The 21,013-nt window shown below is 51.6% G+C and overlaps 1 protein-coding gene across 1 annotated transcript in view; it reads left to right on the top strand.

Annotated features, from left to right (window-relative positions):
• SFXN5 (sideroflexin 5) overlaps positions 1-21,013 on the top strand; it is a 425,012-nt gene that overhangs the window by 243,626 nt on the left and 160,373 nt on the right. The window contains exon 11 of the mRNA XM_088459744.1: positions 10,026-10,141. Within this exon, the coding sequence (XP_088315870.1) occupies positions 10,026-10,141 (116 nt within the window). The remainder of the gene's footprint in view (positions 1-10,025; positions 10,142-21,013) is intronic.

Below are 21,013 nucleotides of genomic sequence, written 5' to 3'. Positions count from 1 at the left end.
GCAGCATATCCCAGGGCTTATCCTCTCTCCTGCCAGAGACCTCTACAGTACCCTGCAGCCTATCCCAGGGCTTACCCTCTCTCCTGCCAGTGACCTCTACAGTACCCTGCAGTATATCCCAGGGCTTATCCACTCTCCTGCCAGAGACCTCTACAGTACCCTGCAGCATATCCCAGGGCTTACCCTCTCTCCTGCCAGTGACCTCTACAGTACCCTGCAGTATATCCTAGGGCTTACCCTCTCTCCTGCCAGTGACCTCTACAGTACCCTGCAGTATATCTCAGGGCTTACCCTCTCTCCTGCCAGTCTCCTCTACAGTACCCTGCAGTATATCTCAGGGCTTACCCTCTCTCCTGCCAGTCTCCTCTACAGTACCCTGCAGCATATCCCAATACTTACCCTCTCTCCTACCAGTCTCCTCTACAGTACCCTGCAGTATATCTCAGGGCTTACCCTCTCTCCTGCCAGTCTCCTCTACAGTACCCTGCAGCATATCCCAGGGCTTATACTCTCTCCTGCCAGTCTCCTCTACAGTACCCTGCAACATATCCCAGGGCTTATCATCTCTCTCCTGCCAGTGACCTCTACAGTACCCTGCAGCATATCCCAGGGCTTATACTCTCTCCTGCCAGTCTCCTCTACAGTACCCTGCAACATATCCCAGGGCTTACCCTCTCTCCTGCCAGTGATCTCTACAGTACCCTGCAGCATATCCCAGGGCTTACCCTCTCTCCTGCCAGTGACCTCTACAGTACCCTGCAGCATATCCCAGGGCTTACCCTCTCTCCTGCCAGTGACCTTTATAGTACCCTGCAGCGGGTTGGTATGAGATCCCGGCGGTCAGTATGGCGCTTGTGAGAATACCGCCAGCAGTATCCCGACAGTCAGAATCCTGACACCCATAAGGACAGAAGGTAAGTCTAACCCTCCACCCCTAGTGCCTAAACCTAACCTCCCCCTCCATGCACCCTAACCCTCCCCCTAACGCCCAATACTTACCTTCAGGATGCCGGCCTATTTGGGATTCTCGTTGCGGGATCCTGACGCAGTCGGGATTTCGGTGCCGGCATTTTGCCTGTCGGCATCCTGCACGCCTGGGATGCTGACTACACCCCCACTGCAGCAGATCCCCTGTGTAACCGTAATCTCTGTGTTCCTGTGCAGTGTCACCCCCCTGCCCCATACCTGACCCTATAACATACATGTGTGACTGGTGCCTGAATTACAGGAATTATCCCAGGTCAGACACAAGTCTTAGGATTCTCTGATCACTTCCCTCCTGATCATCTGTATTACTGATACTTACACTTTGATGACGTATAAGAGAAGGTACCCCCTAGTGTTGCTGCCATCTGTACAGGCTTCTATAGCGTCCCCCCCCCCTGGTTCCCAATCCTGTAATCTGTCTCTCTTTCCTGGTTACCATGACACGGTCACACTTACATCCCCAGTAGGCTTGTAACAGAAATACTTACAGGACCCTATCATGCTTAAAACAGTATTTAACACAGAGACGGCACCTCCTCAGCCCGACATGTTACGTACAGACGGCGCTCACAGCGCTAATGATTAAACACAGTGTTATTGTGCCTTTATTGTGCTGATTATTACTGTAATCATCTAATACGCTCATACACAGAGAGTGTGCAAGTAATGGGGGCACCACTGTAATCTGCACACAAATGTATCAGTCACTTTGGAGACGCTTCTTGCTGGGTAACATTTCCGAGACTTATATATAATGTGATTCCGGCTGTCTCACCGGCTATACGCTATACAGGTAGTGTGTCTTTTTACTTCAGTCCATTAATGTAGGAAACAATATGGTTTTCTGCCTCATTACGGTGATTACGCTGTAAAACAATCTGTTTTCCATGTGATTGTCTGGGGTCAGCGTAACATATTGTTCTGCACCGCCTGCGAGTGACTAAGCTGCAGTCCTGCGTCTGCATTCCCTGGGTGTAGGGAATCTATGTGCCAAGGACGCCTCAGGCAGCTGTAAGGGAAAGCACTCCTATAGCTGGGGGTGCGGAGACAATGTTATAGCAGCTGTAAGGGAAAGCACTCTTATAGCTGGGGGTGCGGAGACAATGTTATAGCAGCTGTAAGGGAAAGCACTCCTATAGCTGGGGGTGCGGAGACAATGTTATAGCAGCTGTAAGGGAAAGCACTCCTATAGCTGGGGGTGCGGAGACAATGTTATAGCAGCTGTAAGGGAAAGCACTCCTATAGCTGGGGGTGCGGAGACAATGTTATAGCAGCTGTAAGGGAAAGCACTCCTATAGCTGGGGGTGCGGAGACAATGTTATAGCAGCTGTAAGGGAAAGCACTCCTATAGCTGGGGGTGCGGAGACAATGTTATAGCAGCTGTAAGGGAAAGCACTCCTATAGCTGGGGGTGCGGAGACAATGTTATAGCAGCTGTAAGGGAAAGCACTCCTATAGCTGGGGGTGCGGAGACAATGTTGTAGCAGCTGTAAGGGAAAGCACTCCTATAGCTGGGGGTGCGGAGACAATGTTATAGCAGCTGTAAGGGAAAGCACTCCTATAGCTGGGGGTGCGGAGACAATGTTATATCAGCTGTAAGGGAAAGCACTCCTATAGCTGGGGGTGTGGAGACAATGTTATAGCAGCTGTAAGGGAAAGCACTCCTATAGCTGGAGGTGCGGAGACAACGTTATAGGAGCTGTAAGGGAAAGCACTCCTATAGCTGGGGGTGCGGAGACAATGTTATATCAGCTGTAAGGGAAAGCACTCCTATAGCTGGGGGTGCGGAGACAATGTTATAGCAGCTGTAAGGGAAAGCACTCCTATAGCTGGGGGTGCGGAGACAACGTTATAGCAGCTGTAAGGGAAAGCACTCCTATAGCTGGGGGTGCAGAGACAATGTTATAGCAGCTGTAAGGGAAAGCACTCCTATAGCTGGGGGTGCGGAGACAATGTTATAGGAGCTGTAAGGGAAAGCACTCCTATAGCTGGGGGTGCGGAGACAATGTTATAGCAGCTGTAAGGGAAAGGACTCCTATAGCTGGGGGTGCGGAGACAATGTTATAGCAGCTGTAAGGGAAAGCACTCCTATAGCTGGGGGTGCAGAGACAATGTTATAGCAGCTGTAAGGGAAAGGACTCCTATAGCTGGGGGTGCGGAGACAATGTTATAGCAGCTGTAAGGGAAAGCACTCCTATAGCTGGGGGTGCGGAGACAATGTTATAGCAGCTGTAAGGGAAAGCACTCCTATAGCTGGGGGTGCGGAGACTGTTATAGGAGCTCTAAGGGAAAGCACTCCTATAGCTGGGGGTGCGGAGACAATGTTATAGCAGCTGTAAGGGAAAGCACTCCTATAGCTGGGGGTGCGGAGACAGTGTTATAGCAGCTGTAAGGGAAAGCACTCCTATAGCTGGGGTTGCAGAGACAATGTTATAGCAGCTGTAAGGGAAAGCACTCCTATAGCTGGGGGTGCAGAGACAATGTTATAGCAGCTGTAAGGGAAAGCACTCCTATAGCTGGGGGTGCGGAGACAACGTTATAGGAGCTGTAAGGGAAAGCACTCCTATAGCTGGGGGTGCGGAGATGGGCTTGTAATCCCTAGCAACCAATAGGAAGTGTGCGCTTATTCACTAGCAACATGACACAACATGGCTGGTTGCTAGGGGCTATATAGCACCTCTTTATGTACATACCCCCCCCAATGTCTGTTGCTGGACAGGTTTAGTCTTGAAAGTCGGGTCTGGTATGCTGAGAAAACATACTGGTGTCGGCATGATAAATATCATCCCTTATATCTCGCCATCTAATCCTCAATGAGAATAAATTTGGTATGGTGAGGTCAGCACGGTGACACAGTGGTTAGCATCACTTCCTCACAGCACTGGTGTCGTTGGTTTGACACGATCTGTGTCTGGGTTGTACGTTGATTCAAGATTCTGTGGACAGCGCTGCACATAATGGTGGCACTATATATATATATATATATATATATATATGCCATAGACTGCACTTCCTGTTATGGCTCTTTCCCCGGCACTTTCAGTCCTATGACTGGTGTAACCAGTAGCTAGTACATGTTGTGATGTAGGGGTAATGTAGAAGCAATGCATCTTACTATGTACATGCAGATATAGCCATTACATCCCTGTGCCTCTAGATTGTGCTTGTCCTCTACATACATACATACATACATACATTGATTGATAGATATGAGATAGATAGATATTACATAGATATTTATGAGAGATATGAGATAGATATTAGATAGAAATGAGATAGATAAATATGAGAAAGATATATATGAGAGAGCTATTAGATAGATAGATATTATGAGTTATGGTAGACTTACCTTTGTTAACCTTCGAAGTCCATAGGATCCGCAGGGATACCATGGGGTGTGTGTGGTTGGAGTGATCCAGGCACGAAGTAGTTAAGCTTTAGCTCCCAGGATGCCTCGGTCCTCCTCCACATATACCCCCCCCCCCCCTTCCCAGCCACAGGCATTCAGTTTTGTAAACAAGCCCAAGGCAGGAGCAGGAGCGAGGAGAAGGAGGAACAGTACACTCAAGAAACACTCTCCCAGAAGATGAAGGAATTGGTTACCAAGGGGCATATCCAATTATAAACCCTGCGGCTAATCATCGCGCGTGTCGGAATTCAATTAGCGGGGAATGCACGCACGCGAGTCCCCGCTGTCGGGCTTTACCTCGCACCTCATGTAGGTGCGAGGTAAAATCTGCGTGAAGCCACCCTAATCGGCTTCGCGCTAAAAGCAATAACACACTGTTTCCGCGTTGCTCGCGGAAACAGTGTGTTTCCGCGCGCGACAGCAAATTTAACGGCGCGGGGAAAAAGCTATTTTATTGAATAGCTTAACCCCGCGCCGCGGGACTTTCAAGCCTCAATTACTCGCGGGAGAGGTCCCGTGGGTAATTGGATATGCCCCAATGAGAGAAAAATAGCCCATATGAAGCCAGGTGCTTCAGGGTGGGTAGGTAGCAAAGGTAAGTCTGCCATAACTCTTAATTTCTTCTTCAGGGTCCATAGGTGGATCCACATGGATAACCATGGGGATGTCCTAAAGCAGTTTCCCCTAAGGGTTGGGACGCTCCTGAGCAGAAAGGAGAATCCGACGCCCAAAGGAAGCATCCTGAGAGGAAAAGGTATCAAAGGCGTAGAACCTGAGAAAGGTGTGGACGGAAGACCACGTGGCCGCCTTGCACAATTGTTCAGTAGAAGAGCCACATCGAACCGCCTGCGAGGGTCCCACAGACTGAGTAGAATGATCTGTAACTCTTGTTTGGAACAGAAAGATCAGCTTGCATCGGGCCAGAGGAAAAGTGAGAAATGTCATATAAATGGAGCTAACCAGTAAACCAAGTAATTATCAAACAATTTAATGTTCAGATTTTAAAAATACCCATTTATTAGACATGGGTAAAAAATGTGACAGAGGTACAGTATGTGGAAAATAAACAATAACACAGCTGTTGATGGTAATAATCATACGGATTATGAATCATAGGCATGAAAAGCATTTAAAAAGCTAGTGTGCATTTTAAGATGTAAAAGGTTTTTGCCAATGGCATTTGCAGCACAAGTGGTGGAGAGGAGCCACAGGTGTTAGAAACCAAAACATTCAGACTAACCGGTATACCCTGCATGAGGCTCCTGAGGCTTTAACCAGATGCGGATATTGCGATCGCTGGCCAGGAAGTCCGGATAGCCTGAGCCAGAGTCTGTTTTTTAGCTGGCCATCCTCGCTTGTGAAAGCTATACAACACAAAAAGAGAATCCGATTTCTCCAAGGAATTAGTACGATCCACGTAAATCCGAAGAGCACTAACCACATCCAAGGAAGCTTCACCTGCAGAAAGATCAGAGGACTGGAAGGCTGGAACCTCAATCTTTTTATTCAAATGGAACTGGGATACCACTTTAGGAAGGTACCCAACCCTGGTATGGAGGACCGCTCTGTCCGGATATTGGGAGCGACAGGAGAGAGCGAGGAGAAAGAGCGTTTTGGCTGTCAGCCACTTGAGGTCTACTGAGTCCAGAGATTCAGATGGAGGAGAAAGAATGTTCTGACATCAGGCAGGGGAGCAATCCTTTGCTGGAACCAGATTGACAGAGCAGAAACCTGAAATCTAAGGGAGACCAGGTGGAGACTAAGTTCTAACCCAGCCTGGAGAAAGGCAAGCACCCGGGAGACCTTAAAAACTGAAGGGTCATAGCCTCTGGTGGATCACCTTTGGAAGTAAGAGTGCCAAACTCTGTAATAGATGCAGACTGAGGCAAGTTTACATGTCCTGAGCATCGTCTGGACCACAGAGCGAAAGAAACCCTTTGCTCTTAAGAGGGATGACTCTAGAGCCACGACATCAAAGATAGACGAGGTAGGTTCGGGTGCAGGCAAGGGCCCTGCGCTAACAGATCCTGCCTTAGAGGCAGTAGAAAAGGAGTGTCTATGGAGAGACTCCTTAGGCCGGAGAACCAATGTCGCCTGGGCCAGGTAGTATCACAGTGCCGCCTTCTTGCTTGAACTTTCAAAGCACCCTCGGGAGAAGGGAAACCGGAAGAAAGAGGTATGCGAGATTTAAGTCCTACCTCAATGCCAGAGCGTCCACGAAGGTGGCTGAGGGGTCTCTGGTCCTGGACCCGTACCTGGGTACCTTGTGGTTATGACATGAGGCCATGAGGTCTATGTCTGGCAGACCCCATTTGTTCACCAGGAGTTGAATGACCTCTGGGTGGAGAGCCCATTCTCCGGCGTGTATGTCTTGTCGGTTTAGGAAGTCTGCTTCCCAGTTGAGGACTAATGGAATGAACACTGTCGAGATTGCTTGGTGATGACCTTCGTCACAGACCAGAATGTTTGCCACTTCCCACAAGGCTGCCTGACTTCGCTTGCCTCCCTGATGGTTGAGGTAAGCTACCGCAGTTGCGTTGTCGGACTGGATCTGGACCGGTCTGCCGTGGAGGAGATCCTGCGCCTGAGTGAGTGCTCTGTACACTGCTTGGAGCTTCAGAAAGTCTATGAGCAGGCGACCTTACTGAATGGTCCACTGACCCTGAAAGGAATGATGACCGCGCCCCATCTGCGAAGACTGGCATCTGTCGTGAGAAGTTCCCAATCTGGAATCCAGATAGGGAAAGCAGAACCTCCGGAGAGAGGAGGATTGTCTGGGACCGGATCAGATTATACTTCCGTTCCACTGGGAGAGAATCAGTTGTTGCAGAGGCCTGGAATGGAACTGGGCGTATTCCACCATATCGAAGATGGACAACGTGGACTCCAGAACCTGCATTGCTGAGTGTAGTGCCAAAATCTTGTCTGCTGGCAGAAAGATCCTCTGTATTCGAGAATCCAGGAGTGCCCCCAGATGTTTCATCCGTTGTGTCGGAGATAGGGAGGACTTTTTCAAATTGATAAACCAGCCGTGTGTTTTCAGACAGTCCACGGTCAACTGGAGATGGCATTGTTACACAACCAGTGAGTCTACAAAGATTAAGAGGTCGTCTAGGTATGGCGGAATTCTGACTCCCTGGCGTCTGAGGTGTGCCGCCATAACTGCCATTATTTTGGTAAAGACCCGAGGGGCTGTTGCCAGATCAAAGGGTAGTGCCCGAATCTGGTAATGTTGCTGCAGAACCGCAAATCGTAGAAACCACTGGTGAGTTGGTGTAATTGGTACATGCTGGTATGCATCCTGAATGTCCAGAGAAACCATGAAATCCCCAGGCTCCATTGCCAGGATGATTGATCGTAAAGTTTCCATACGAAACTTGGGCACTCTGATAAAATTGTTGAGGTATCTGAGATTCAGAATAGGCCGATGAGACCCGTTCGGCTAATGAATAAAAAAGAGAGTGGAATAAAAACCTATTCCTCTCTGAGCCAAAGTGAATGTCTTCCTGGAGGGCCAGGGCCTTGATAGGGTCTGATGGGGGACCTGTACAAAAAAATTGCTCGGTATGACATCTCAGGAAGGTGAGGGCGTACCCCTGAGAGACCACTTCTCGGACCAAGGCGTCTGTTGTTGTTTGACGCCAAGTGTCAACATATTGAAGAAGTTGGCCTCCCACCCTGGGATCCCCCAGGAGGAGGCCCGTCCCATCACGTGGAAGGTTTGTCATCAGGCTTAGAAGCTGGACGTCTGGCCCACCAAGGCTGCTTGATTCTTGGCTTGGTGGTCTTAGACTGTCTGGGAAAAGACTGTCCTCTTGCCTTACCCTGGGGGCGAAAGGGCCGATAAGAGGACAGCCTAGGCTTGCAGTCAGTTGCTGATGGCAGAAAGGCAGATTTAGAGGCTGCCACAGTAGCCACAATCTTGTCCAATTCTTCGCCGAATAGCCTGTCTCCAGAGAAGGGTAAGGATTCGAGTACCTTCTTGGATCCTAAGTCCGCCTTCCAGGACCATAGCCAAAGGACCCGGCGTGCGTCTACCGAAGCTGCAGATGCCTTTGAGGCAAGGAGTCCAGTATCCAACGCAGCTTCTCCCAAATAAGAGTCCGCTTCCTGAATATGGGAGATGTATGCCAGTTGTTCCCTGGTATTGTCTGATGGCAGGCTCTCCTCCAGTGCTCCTGCCCATCCTTCGATAGCCTTAGCCACCCAGGCTGCAGCCAAAGCTGGCCCAGTGATAGCGCCAAAAAGCGAGTAGACTGACTTTAGACAAGTTTCTAGCTTTCGATCCGTGGTTTCCTTAAGGGAGGATGTACGCGGTAATGCCAGCGTAGAGCTTCTGACTAATCATGCCACATGCCAATCAACTGTGGGAGGGACTTCCCACTTAGTACACTCCTTAGCAAGGAGAGGGTAAAAAGACGCTAGTCTTTTTGGGACCTGGAATCGCTTACCAAGAGTACCCCAGGCTTCTCCCATTAGCTCAGTAAGCTGTTCTGATTGAGGGAATTCAGCCTTAACCACCTTTTGACGTTTAAAAACGGGTTTTAGGTTTAGGGGCCGGTTCATCATCCATATCTGAGTTAGATATTAGATAGATAGATAGATAGATATGAGATAGATAGATAGATAGATAGATAGATGTGAGATAGACATGAGGATAGATAGATAGATAGAGAGATAGATATGAGATAGATAGATGTGAGATAGATATGAGAGAGATAGATATGAGATAGATAGATATAAGGTAGATAGATATGAAGATAGATAGATAGATAGATAGATAGATGTGAGATAGATATGAGAGAGATAGATATGAGATAGATAGATATGAGATAGATAGATATGAGATAGATAGATATGAGATAGATAGATATAAGGTAGATAGATAGATAGATAGATAGGGAGCTTGCTGCACTCAAAACTTATTATATATTTTAATGTGGTGCCAAGGTCCATAGAGATAGTATTATATTATATCACCCAGCCTGTGAAATGCAGAATAAAATGGGGGACCAGCACTCACTATTATAATAAAGATAATAGAAAAAGCTGTTTATCCAAAATAGGGATTTATAATGTCAGTCCGGCGGCATCTGTAACCCAACAGTAAATAGTCTCTGTCCTAGTGGAGCTTACAAGCTATATTACCTTACACATGAACACACACACACTAGGGGGTATATTTACTAGACTGCAGATTTTTAGAAGTGATGATGTTGCCCATAGCAACCAATCAGCTTCTACTTAACATTTATCTAGAACCTTCTAGTAGATAATAGCTAGAAGGTAATAGCTAGAATCTGATTGGTTGCTATGGGCAACATCTCCACTTCTAAAAACCTTGCACTTTAGTAAATATACTTTATTTAATTTAATAAATATACCGCTAGGGTTTCATGTTTTTTTGTCAGAACCCAATTAACCTACCGGTATGTTTTTGAATTTTGGGAATGATCTCACTCAAACATGAGGAGAGCATGATAGGGCCGTGGTGGGAATCGAACTTAAGACCTCAGTTCTTTGAAACAGCAAGCTAACCATGGTGCCACTGTGCTGCCCCGGTGTGTTTGTATATATGATATAATGCTTTGACCAGTTCCATTTTGTTTCCTTTTCTTATGTCCTTGTAGCCAGTGCCAATATTTGCAATGTGGTCTTAATGCGGCACAGCGAGCTAGAGGAAGGGATCGATGTGCTGGACAGCAGCGGACAGATCGTGGGCTCTTCGCGAATAGCCGCCAAGCACGTGAGTATCTCCTTTCTGTCAGTCACATGGCGTGGCTGGGTTATGGGGTGGTGGTGGGGGTCGGTGTTTTTCGGTTCCCTAGTCGCACTCTTGTAGCTAAGGCCGGTCACATTCTGGGCAGTCACTGGGGAAATACGCCAGCTTCGGCATTCTAGAGCTGAAGAGTTAATGGTAAATACCCAATTTATAAGCGCACTGAGTTAGACCCTGGTACTAGCGATGATTACTGATGAGAGGAAGTGCTCACAGCTAATCAGAAACGCTAACATTTATTATCATTAAGAAGTAACATTCTTACTCTACAGTATCTTTTCCCCCATCCAGTATAACCGTGTACTCCTGTACACATTATCACAACGCTGTTGTGCCGCTATGTATGTATAATACTGAGTTAATCAGCTTGCTTTGTGCGTACACTGTGCCGCCTTCCCCAGTAACAGATCTGTGGTGCGAAGCCTCCAGCTGTTTTCATTTTCCCTTTAAACACCTTGAGAGTGTTCTGAGGAGCCCATATGCTCCCTGCTTTTTATAAATCTTGTTTTTCTTTAAGCCTTCCTTGTCTCAGTCCCTCTGGGTTTATTAGAATACTAATACAGCCGATCCTTATAAATGCAGTTCTGTAATAGTTTTGTGAGTTTTTTGCAGACTGCTTCATTCTTTGCAAAGGCAAAAGACATTACTGGGCCCATATATCATTAACTCTTTGTGGCATATTCCCCGAAAACACCCATTTTTGGGGGATATCCACAAATAAATAGTATCCCCCAGCTGCACGATGAAGGGGTCACAGCAGATATCTGTTGCAGTCTCTTAGTTTACGACAGCGTCCACAGCCTCTGTATGAAGTGCCCTGTGCTGCCGGCCCCCCGGAGAACGCTCTGCATGTATGTAGTGCCCTGTGCTGCAGGGAGCCCTGGAGAACGCTCTGTATGTATGTAGTGTCCTGTGCTGCAGGCCCCCCGGAGAACGCTCTGCATGTATGTAGTGCCCTGTGCTGCAGGGAGCCCTGGAGAACGCTCTGTATGTATGTGGAGCCCTGGAGAACGCTCTGTATGTATGTAGTGCCCTGTGCTGCAGGGAGCCCTGGAGAACGCTCTGTGTGGATGTAGTGCCCTGTGCTGCATGGAGTCCTGGAGAACGCTCTGTATGTATGTAGTGCCCTGTGCTGCAGGGAGCCCTGGAGAACGCTCTGTGTGTATGTAGTGCCCTGTGCTGCAGGGAGCCCTGGGGAATGACCTGTATGTATGTAGTGCCCTGTGCTGTAGGGAGCACTGGAGAAAGCTCTGTATGTATGTAGTGCCCTGTGCTGTAGGGAGCCCTGGAGAATGCTCTGTATGTATGTAGTGCCCTGTTCTTGCAGGGAGCCCTGGAGAACGCTCTGTATGTACGTAGTGCCCTGTGCTGCAGGGAGCCCTGGAGAACGCTCTGTATGTATGTAGTGCCCTGTGCTTCAGGGAGCCCTGGAGAACGCTCTGTATGTATGTAGTGCCCTGTGCTGCAGGGAGCCCTGGAGAACGCTCTGTATGTATGTAGTGCCCTGTGCTGTAGGGAGCCCTGGAGAACGCTCTGTATGTATGTAGTGCCCTGTGCTGCAGGGAGCCCTGGAGAACGCTCTGTATGTATGTAGTGCCCAGTGCTGCAAGGAGCCCTGGAGAACGCTCTGTATGTATGTAGTGCCCTGTGCTGCAGGGAGCCCTGGAGAATGCTCTGTATGTATGTAGTGCCCTGTGCTGCAAGGAGCCCTGGAGAACGCTCTGTATGTATGTAGTGTCCTGTGCTGTAGGGAGCCCTAGAGAACGCTCTGTATGTATGTAGTGCCCTGTGCTGCAGGGAGCCCTGGAGAACGCTCTGTATGTATGTAGTGCCCTGTGCTGCAGGAAGCCCTGGAGAACGCTCTGTATGTATGTAGTGCCCTGTGCTGCAGGGAGCCCTGGAGAACGCTCTGTATGTATGTAGTGCCCTGTGCTGCAGGGTGACCTGGAGAACGCTCTGTATGTATGTAGTGCCCTGTGCTGCAGGGAGCCCTGGAGAACGCTCTGTATGTATGTAGTGCCCTGTGCTGCAGGGAGCCCTGGAGAATGCTCTGTATGTATGTAGTGCCCTGTGCTGCAGAGAGCCCTGGAGAACGCTCTGTATGTATGTAGTGCCCTGTGCTGCAGGGAGCCCTGGAGAACGCTCTGTGTGTATGTAGTGCCCTGTGCTGCAGGGAGCCCTGGGGAATGACCTGTATGTATGTAGTGCCCTGTGCTGTAGGGAGCACTGGAGAAAGCTCTGTATGTATGTAGTGCCCTGTGCTGTAGGGAGCCCTGGAGAATGCTCTGTATGTATGTAGTGCCCTGTTCTTGCAGGGAGCCCTGGAGAACGCTCTGTATGTACGTAGTGCCCTGTGCTGCAGGGAGCCCTGGAGAACGCTCTGTATGTATGTAGTGCCCTGTGCTTCAGGGAGCCCTGGAGAACGCTCTGTATGTATGTAGTGCCCTGTGCTGCAGGGAGCCCTGGAGAACGCTCTGTATGTATGTAGTGCCCTGTGCTGTAGGGAGCCCTGGAGAACGCTCTGTATGTATGTAGTGCCCTGTGCTGCAGGGAGCCCTGGAGAACGCTCTGTATGTATGTAGTGCCCAGTGCTGCAAGGAGCCCTGGAGAACGCTCTGTATGTATGTAGTGCCCTGTGCTGCAGGGAGCCCTGGAGAATGCTCTGTATGTATGTAGTGCCCTGTGCTGCAAGGAGCCCTGGAGAACGCTCTGTATGTATGTAGTGTCCTGTGCTGTAGGGAGCCCTAGAGAACGCTCTGTATGTATGTAGTGCCCTGTGCTGCAGGGAGCCCTGGAGAACGCTCTGTATGTATGTAGTGCCCTGTGCTGCAGGAAGCCCTGGAGAACGCTCTGTATGTATGTAGTGCCCTGTGCTGCAGGGAGCCCTGGAGAACGCTCTGTATGTATGTAGTGCCCTGTGCTGCAGGGTGACCTGGAGAACGCTCTGTATGTATGTAGTGCCCTGTGCTGCAGGGAGCCCTGGAGAACGCTCTGTATGTATGTAGTGCCCTGTGCTGCAGGGAGCCCTGGAGAATGCTCTGTATGTATGTAGTGCCCTGTGCTGCAGAGAGCCCTGGAGAACGCTCTGTATGTATGTAGTGCCCTGTGCTGCAGGGAGCCCTGGAGAACGCTCTGTGTGTATGTAGTGCCCTGTGCTGCAGGGAGTCCTGGAGAACGCTCTGTATGTATGTAGTGTCCTGTGCTGCAGGCCCCCCGGAGAACGCTCTGCATGTATGTAGTGCCCTGTGCTGCAGGGAGCCCTGGAGAACGCTCTGTATGTATGTAGTGCCCTGTGCTGTAGGGAGCCCTGGAGAACGCTCTGTATGTATGTAGTGTCCTGTGCTGTAGGGGGAGCCCTGGAGAACGCTCTGTATGTATGTAGTGCCCTGTGCTGCAGGGAGCCCTGGAGACCGCTCTGTATGTATGTAGTGCCCTGTGCTGCAGGAAGCCCTGGAGAACGCTCTGTATGTATGTAGTGCCCTGTGCTGTAGGGAGCCCTGGAGAACGCTCTGTATGTATGTAGTGCCCTGTGCTGCAGGGAGCCCTGGAGAATGCTCTGTATGTATGTAGTGCCCAGTGCTGCAGGGAGCCCTGGAGAACGCTCTGTATGTATGTAGTGCCCTGTGCTGCAGGGAGCCCTGGAGAACCCTCTGTATGTATGTAGTGTCCTGTGCTGCAGGGAGCCCTGGATAACGCTCTGTATGTATGTAGTGCCCTGTGCTGTAGGGAGCCCTGGAGAACGCTCTGTATGTATGTAGTGCCCTGTGCTGTAGGGAGCCCTGGAGAACGCTCTGTATGTATGTAGTGCCCTGTGCTGCAGGGAGCCCTGGAGAACGCTCTTTATGTATGTAGTGCCCTGTGCTGCAGGGAGCCCTGGAGAACGCTCTGTATGTATGTAGTGCCCTGTGCTGCAGGGAGCCCTGGAGAACGCTCTGTATGTATGAAGTGCCCTGTGCTGCAGGGAGCCCTGTAGAACGCTCTGTATGTATGTAGTGCCCTGTGCTGTAAGGAGCCCTGTAGAACGCTCTGTATGTATGTAGTGCCCTGTGCTGTAAGGAGCCCTGGAGAACGCTCTGTATGTATGTAGTGCCCTATGCTGTAGGGAGCCCTGGAGAACGCTCTGTATGTATGTAGTGCCCTGGGCTGCAGGGAGCCCTGGAGAATGCTCTGTATGTATGTAGTGCCCTGTGCTGTAGGGAGCCCTGGAGAATGCTCTGTATGTATGTAGTGCCCTGTGCTGCAGGGAGCCCTGGAGAACGCTCTGTATGTATGTAGTGCCCTGTGCTGCAGGGAGCCCTGGAGAATGCTCTGTATGTATGTAGTGCCCTGTGCTGCAGGGAGCCCTGGAGAACGCTCTGTATGTATGTAGTGCCCTGTGCTGCAGGGAGCCCTGGAGAACGCTCTGTATGCATGTAGTGCCCTGTGCTGCAGGAAGCCCTGGAGAACGCTCTGTATGTATGTAGTGCCCTGTGCTGCAGGGAGCCCTGGAGAACGCTCTGTATGTATGTAGTGCCCTGTGCTGCAGGGAGCCCTGGAGAACGCTCTGTATGTATGTAGTGCCCTGTGCTGCAGGGAGCCCTGGAGAACGCTCTGTATGTATGTAGTGCCCTGTGCTGTAGGGAGCCCTGGAGAACGCTCTGTATGTATGTAGTGCCCTGTGCTGCAGGGAGCCCTGGAGAACGCTCTTTATGTATGTAGGGCCCTGTGCTGCAGGGAGCCCTGGAGAACGCTCTGTATGTATGTAGTGCCCTGTGCTGCAGGGAGCCCTGGAGAACGCTCTGTATGTATGAAGTGCCCTGTGCTGCAGGGAGCCCTGTAGAACGCTCTGTATGTATGTAGTGCCCTGTGCTGTAAGGAGCCCTGGAGAACGCTCTGTATGTATGTAGTGCCCTGTGCTGCAGGGAGCCCTGGAGAACGCTCTGTATGTATGTAGTGCCCTGTGCTGCAGGGAGCCCTGGAGAACGCTCTGTATGTATGTAGTGCCCTGTGCTGCAGGAAGCCCTGGAGAACGCTCTGTATGTATGTAGTGCCCTGTGCTGCAGGGAGCCCTGGAGAACGCTCTGTATGTATGTAGTGCCCTGTGCTGCAGGGAGCCCTGGAGAACGCTCTGTATGTATGTAGTGCCCTGTGCTGCAGGGAGCCCTGGAGAACGCTCTGTATGTATGTAGTGCCCTGTGCTGTAGGGAGCCCTGGAGAACGCTCTGTATGTATGTAGTGCCCTGTGCTGCAGGGAGCCCTGGAGAACGCTCTTTACGTATGTAGTGCCCTGTGCTGCAGGGAGCCCTGGAGAACGCTCTGTATGTATGTAGTGCCCTGTGCTGCAGGGAGCCCTGGAGAACGCTCTGTATGTATGAAGTGCCCTGTGCTGCAGGGAGCCCTGTAGAACGCTCTGTATGTATGTAGTGCCCTGTGCTGTAAGGAGCCCTGGAGAACGCTCTGTATGTATGTAGTGCCCTATGCTGTAGGGAGCCCTGAAGAACGCTCTGTATGTATGTAGTGCCCTGGGCTGCAGGGAGCCCTGGAGAATGCTCTGTATGTATGTAGTGCCCTGTGCTGTAGGGAGCCCTGGAGAATGCTCTGTATGTATGTAGTGCCCTGTTCTTGCAGGGAGCCCTGGAGAACGCTCTGTATGTACGTAGTGCCCTGTTCTGCAGGGAGCCCTGGAGAACGCTCTGTATGTATGTAGTGCCCTGTGCTTCAGGGAGCCCTGGAGAACGCTCTGTATGTATGTAGTGCCCTGTGCTGCAGGGAGCCCTGGAGAACGCTCTGTATGTATGTAGTGCCCTGTGCTGTAGGGAGCCCTGGAGAACGCTCTGTATGTATGTAGTGCCCTGTGCTGCAGGGAGCCCTGGAGAACGCTCTGTATGTATGTAGTGCCCTGTGCTGCAAGGAGCCCTGGAGAACGCTCTGTATGTATGTAGTGCCCTGTGCTGCAGGGAGCCCTGGAGAATGCTCTGTGTGTATGTAGTGCCCTGTGCTGCAGGGAGCCCTGGAGAATGCTCTGTATGTATGTAGTGCCCTGTGCTGCAAGGAGCCCTGGAGAATGCTCTGTATGTATGTAGAGTGCCCTGTGCTGCAGGGAGCCCTGGAGAACGCTCTGTATGTATGTAGTGTCCTGTGCTGTAGGGAGCCCTAGAGAACGCTCTGTATGTATGTAGTGCCCTTTGCTGTAGGGAGCCCTGGAGAACGCTCTGTATGTATGTAGTGCCCTGTGCTGCAAGGAGCCCTGGAGAACGCTCTGTATGTATGTAGTGCCCTGTGCTGCAAGGAGCCCTGGAGAACGCTCTGTATGTATGTAGTGCCCTGTGCTGCAGGGAGCCCTGGAGAATGCTCTGTATGTATGTAGTGCCCTGTGCTGCAAGGAGCCCTGGAGAACGCTCTGTATGTATGTAGTGTCCTGTGCTGTAGGGAGCCCTAGAGAACGCTCTGTATGTATGTAGTGCCCTGTGCTGCAGGGAGCCCTGGAGAACGCTCTGTATGTATGTAGTGCCCTGTGCTGCGGGAAGCCCTGGAGAACGCTCTGTATGTATGTAGTGCCCTGTGCTGCAGGGAGCCCTGGAGAACGCTCTGTATGTATGTAGTGCCCTGTGCTGCAGGGAGCCCTGGAGAACGCTCTGTATGTATGTAGTGCCCTGTGCTGCAGGGAGCCCTGGAGAACGCTCTGTATGTATGTAGTGCCCTGTGCTGCAGGGAGCCCTGGAGAACGCTCTGTATGTATGTAGTGCCCTGTGCTGCAGGGAGCCCTGGAGAACGTTCTGTGTGTATGTAGTGCCCTGTGCTGCAGGGAGTCCTGGAGAACGCTCTGTATGTATGTAGTGCCCTGTGCTGCAGGGAGCCCTGGAGAACGCTCTGTGTGTATGTAGTGCCCTGTGCTGCAGGGAGCCCTGGGGAATGACCTGTATGTATGTAGTGCCCAGTGCTGCAGGGAGCCCTGGAGAACGCTCTGTATGTATGTAGTGCCCTGTGCTGCAGGGAGCCCTGGAGAACGCTCTGTATGTATGTAGTGTCCTGTGCTGCAGGGAGCCCTGGATAACGCTCTGTATGTATGTAGTGCCCTGTGCTGTAGGGAGCCCTGGAGAACGCTCTGTATGTATGTAGTGTCCTGTGCTGTAGGGAGCCCTGGAGAACGCGCTGTATGTATGTAGTGCCCTGTGCTGTAGGGAGCCCTGGAGAACGCTCTGTATGTATGTAGTGCCCTGTGCTGCAGGGAGCCCTGGAGAACGCTCTGTATGTATGTAGTGCCCTGTGCTATAGGGAGCCCTGGAGAACGCTCTGTATGTATGTAGTGCCCTGTGCTGTAGGGAGCCCTGGAGAACGCTCTGTATGTATGTAGTGTCCTGTGCTGTAGGGGGAGCCCTGGAGAACGCTCTGTATGTATGTAGTGCCCTGTGCTGCAGGGAGCCCTGGAGAACGCTCTGTATGTATGTAGTGCCCTGTGCTGCAGGAAGCCCTGGAGAACGCTCTGTATGTATGTAGTGCCCTGTGCTGTAGGGAGCCCTGGAGAACGCTCTGTATGTATGTAGTGCCCTGTGCTGCAGGGAGCCCTGGAGAATGCTCTGTATGTATGTAGTGCCCAGTGCTGCAGGGAGCCCTGGAGAACGCTCTGTATGTATGTAGTGCCTGTGCTGCAGGGAGCCCTGGAGAACCCTCTGTATGTATGTAGTGTCCTGTGCTGCAGGGAGCCCTGGATAACGCTCTGTATGTATGTAGTGCCCTGTGCTGTAGGGAGCCCTGGAGAACGCTCTGTATGTATGTAGTGCCCTGTGCTGTAGGGAGCCCTGGAGAACGCTCTGTATGTATGTAGTGCCCTGTGCTGCAGGGAGCCCTGGAGAACGCTCTTTATGTATGTAGTGCCCTGTGCTGCAGGGAGCCCTGGAGAACGCTCTGTATGTATGTAGTGCCCTGTGCTGCAGGGAGCCCTGGAGAACGCTCTGTATGTATGAAGTGCCCTGTGCTGCAGGGAGCCCTGTAGAACGCTCTGTATGTATGTAGTGCCCTGTGCTGTAAGGAGCCCTGGAGAACGCTCTGTATGTATGTAGTGCCCTATGCTGTAGGGAGCCCTGAAGAACGCTCTGTATGTATGTAGTGCCCTGGGCTGCAGGGAGCCCTGGAGAATGCTCTGTATGTATGTAGTGCCCTGTGCTGTAGGGAGCCCTGGAGAATGCTCTGTATGTATGTAGTGCCCTGTTCTTGCAGGGAGCCCTGGAGAACGCTCTGTATGTACGTAGTGCCCTGTTCTGCAGGGAGCCCTGGAGAACGCTCTGTATGTATGTAGTGCCCTGTGCTTCAGGGAGCCCTGGAGAACGCTCTGTATGTATGTAGTGCCCTGTGCTGCAGGGAGCCCTTGAGAACGCTCTGTATGTATGTAGTGCCCTGTGCTGTAGGGAGCCCTGGAGAACGCTCTGTATGTATGTAGTGCCCTGTGCTGCAGGGAGCCCTGGAGAACGCTCTGTATGTATGTAGTGCCCTGTGCTGCAAGGAGCCCTGGAGAACGCTCTGTATGTATGTAGTGCCCTGTGCTGCAGGGAGCCCTGGAGAATGCTCTGTGTGTATGTAGTGCCCTGTGCTGCAGGGAGCCCTGGAGAATGCTCTGTATGTATGTAGTGCCCTGTGCTGCAAGGAGCCCTGGAGAATGCTCTGTATGTATGTAGAGTGCCCTGTGCTGCAGGGAGCCCTGGAGAACGCTCTGTATGTATGTAGTGTCCTGTGCTGTAGGGAGCCCTAGAGAACGCTCTGTATGTATGTAGTGCCCTTTGCTGTAGGGAGCCCTGGAGAACGCTCTGTATGTATGTAGTGCCCTGTGCTGCAAGGAGCCCTGGAGAACACTCTGTATGTATGTAGTGCCCTGTGCTGCAAGGAGCCCTGGAGAACGCTCTGTATGTATGTAGTGCCCTGTGCTGCAGGGAGCCCTGGAGAATGCTCTGTATGTATGTAGTGCCCTGTGCTGCAAGGAGCCCTGGAGAACGCTCTGTATGTATGTAGTGTCCTGTGCTGTAGGGAGCCCTAGAGAACGCTCTGTATGTATGTAGTGCCCTGTGCTGCAGGGAGCCCTGGAGAACGCTCTGTATGTATGTAGTGCCCTGTGCTGCGGGAAGCCCTGGAGAACGCTCTGTATGTATGTAGTGCCCTGTGCTGCAGGGAGCCCTGGAGAACGCTCTGTATGTATGTAGTGCCCTGTGCTGCAGGGAGCCCTGGAGAACGCTCTGTATGTATGTAGTGCCCTGTGCTGCAGGGAGCCCTGGAGAACGCTCTGTATGTATGTAGTGCCCTGTGCTGCAGGGAGCCCTGGAGAACGCTCTGTATGTATGTAGTGCCCTGTGCTGCAGGGAGCCCTGGAGAACGTTCTGTGTGTATGTAGTGCCCTGTGCTGCAGGGAGTCCTGGAGAACGCTCTGTATGTATGTAGTGCCCTGTGCTGCAGGGAGCCCTGGAGAACGCTCTGTGTGTATGTAGTGCCCTGTGCTGCAGGGAGCCCTGGGGAATGACCTGTATGTATGTAGTGCCCAGTGCTGCAGGGAGCCCTGGAGAACGCTCTGTATGTATGTAGTGCCCTGTGCTGCAGGGAGCCCTGGAGAACGCTCTGTATGTATGTAGTGTCCTGTGCTGCAGGGAGCCCTGGATAACGCTCTGTATGTATGTAGTGCCCTGTGCTGTAGGGAGCCCTGGAGAACGCTCTGTATGTATGTAGTGTCCTGTGCTGTAGGGAGCCCTGGAGAACGCGCTGTATGTATGTAGTGCCCTGTGCTGTAGGGAGCCCTGGAGAACGCTCTGTATGTATGTAGTGCCCTGTGCTGCAGGGAGCCCTGGAGAACGCTCTGTATGTATGTAGTGCCCTGTGCTATAGGGAGCCCTGGAGAACGCTCTGTATGTATGTAGTGCCCTGTGCTGTAGGGAGCCCTGGAGAACGCTCTGTATGTATGTAGTGTCCTGTGCTGTAGGGGGAGCCCTGGAGAACGCTCTGTATGTATGTAGTGCCCTGTGCTGCAGGGAGCCCTGGAGAACGCTCTGTATGTATGTAGTGCCCTGTGCTGCAGGAAGCCCTGGAGAACGCTCTGTATGTATGTAGTGCCCTGTGCTGTAGGGAGCCCTGGAGAACGCTCTGTATGTATGTAGTGCCCTGTGCTGCAGGGAGCCCTGGAGAATGCTCTGTATGTATGTAGTGCCCAGTGCTGCAGGGAGCCCTGGAGAACGCTCTGTATGTATGTAGTGCCTGTGCTGCAGGGAGCCCTGGAGAACCCTATGTATGTATGTAGTGTCCTGTGCTGCAGGGAGCCCTGGATAACGCTCTGTATGTATGTAGTGCCCTGTGCTGTAGGGAGCCCTGGAGAACGCTCTGTATGTATGTAGTGCCCTGTGCTGTAGGGAGCCCTGGAGAACGCTCTGTATGTATGTAGTGCCCTGTGCTGCAGGGAGCCCTGGAGAACGCTCTTTATGTATGTAGTGCCCTGTGCTGCAGGGAGCCCTGGAGAACGCTCTGTATGTATGTAGTGCCCTGTGCTGCAGGGAGCCCTGGAGAACGCTCTGTATGTATGAAGTGCCCTGTGCTGCAGGGAGCCCTGTAGAACGCTCTGTATGTATGTAGTGCCCTGTGCTGTAAGGAGCCCTGGAGAACGCTCTGTATGTATGTAGTGCCCTATGCTGTAGGGAGCCCTGGAGAACGCTCTGTATGTATGTAGTGCCCTGGGCTGCAGGGAGCCCTGGAGAATGCTCTGTATGTATGTAGTGCCCTGTGCTGTAGGGAGCCCTGGAGAATGCTCTGTATGTATGTAGTGCCCTGTTCTTGCAGGGAGCCCTGGAGAACGCTCTGTATGTACGTAGTGCCCTGTGCTGCAGGGAGCCC

The sequence above is a fragment of the Taudactylus pleione genome, unplaced genomic scaffold (genome assembly GCF_031769625.1).
Source record: "Taudactylus pleione unplaced genomic scaffold, aTauple2 ptg000930l, whole genome shotgun sequence".
In the NCBI taxonomy this organism is placed as follows: domain Eukaryota; kingdom Metazoa; phylum Chordata; class Amphibia; order Anura; family Myobatrachidae; genus Taudactylus; species Taudactylus pleione.
This window is presented reverse-complemented; position numbering and strand designations above follow the sequence as displayed.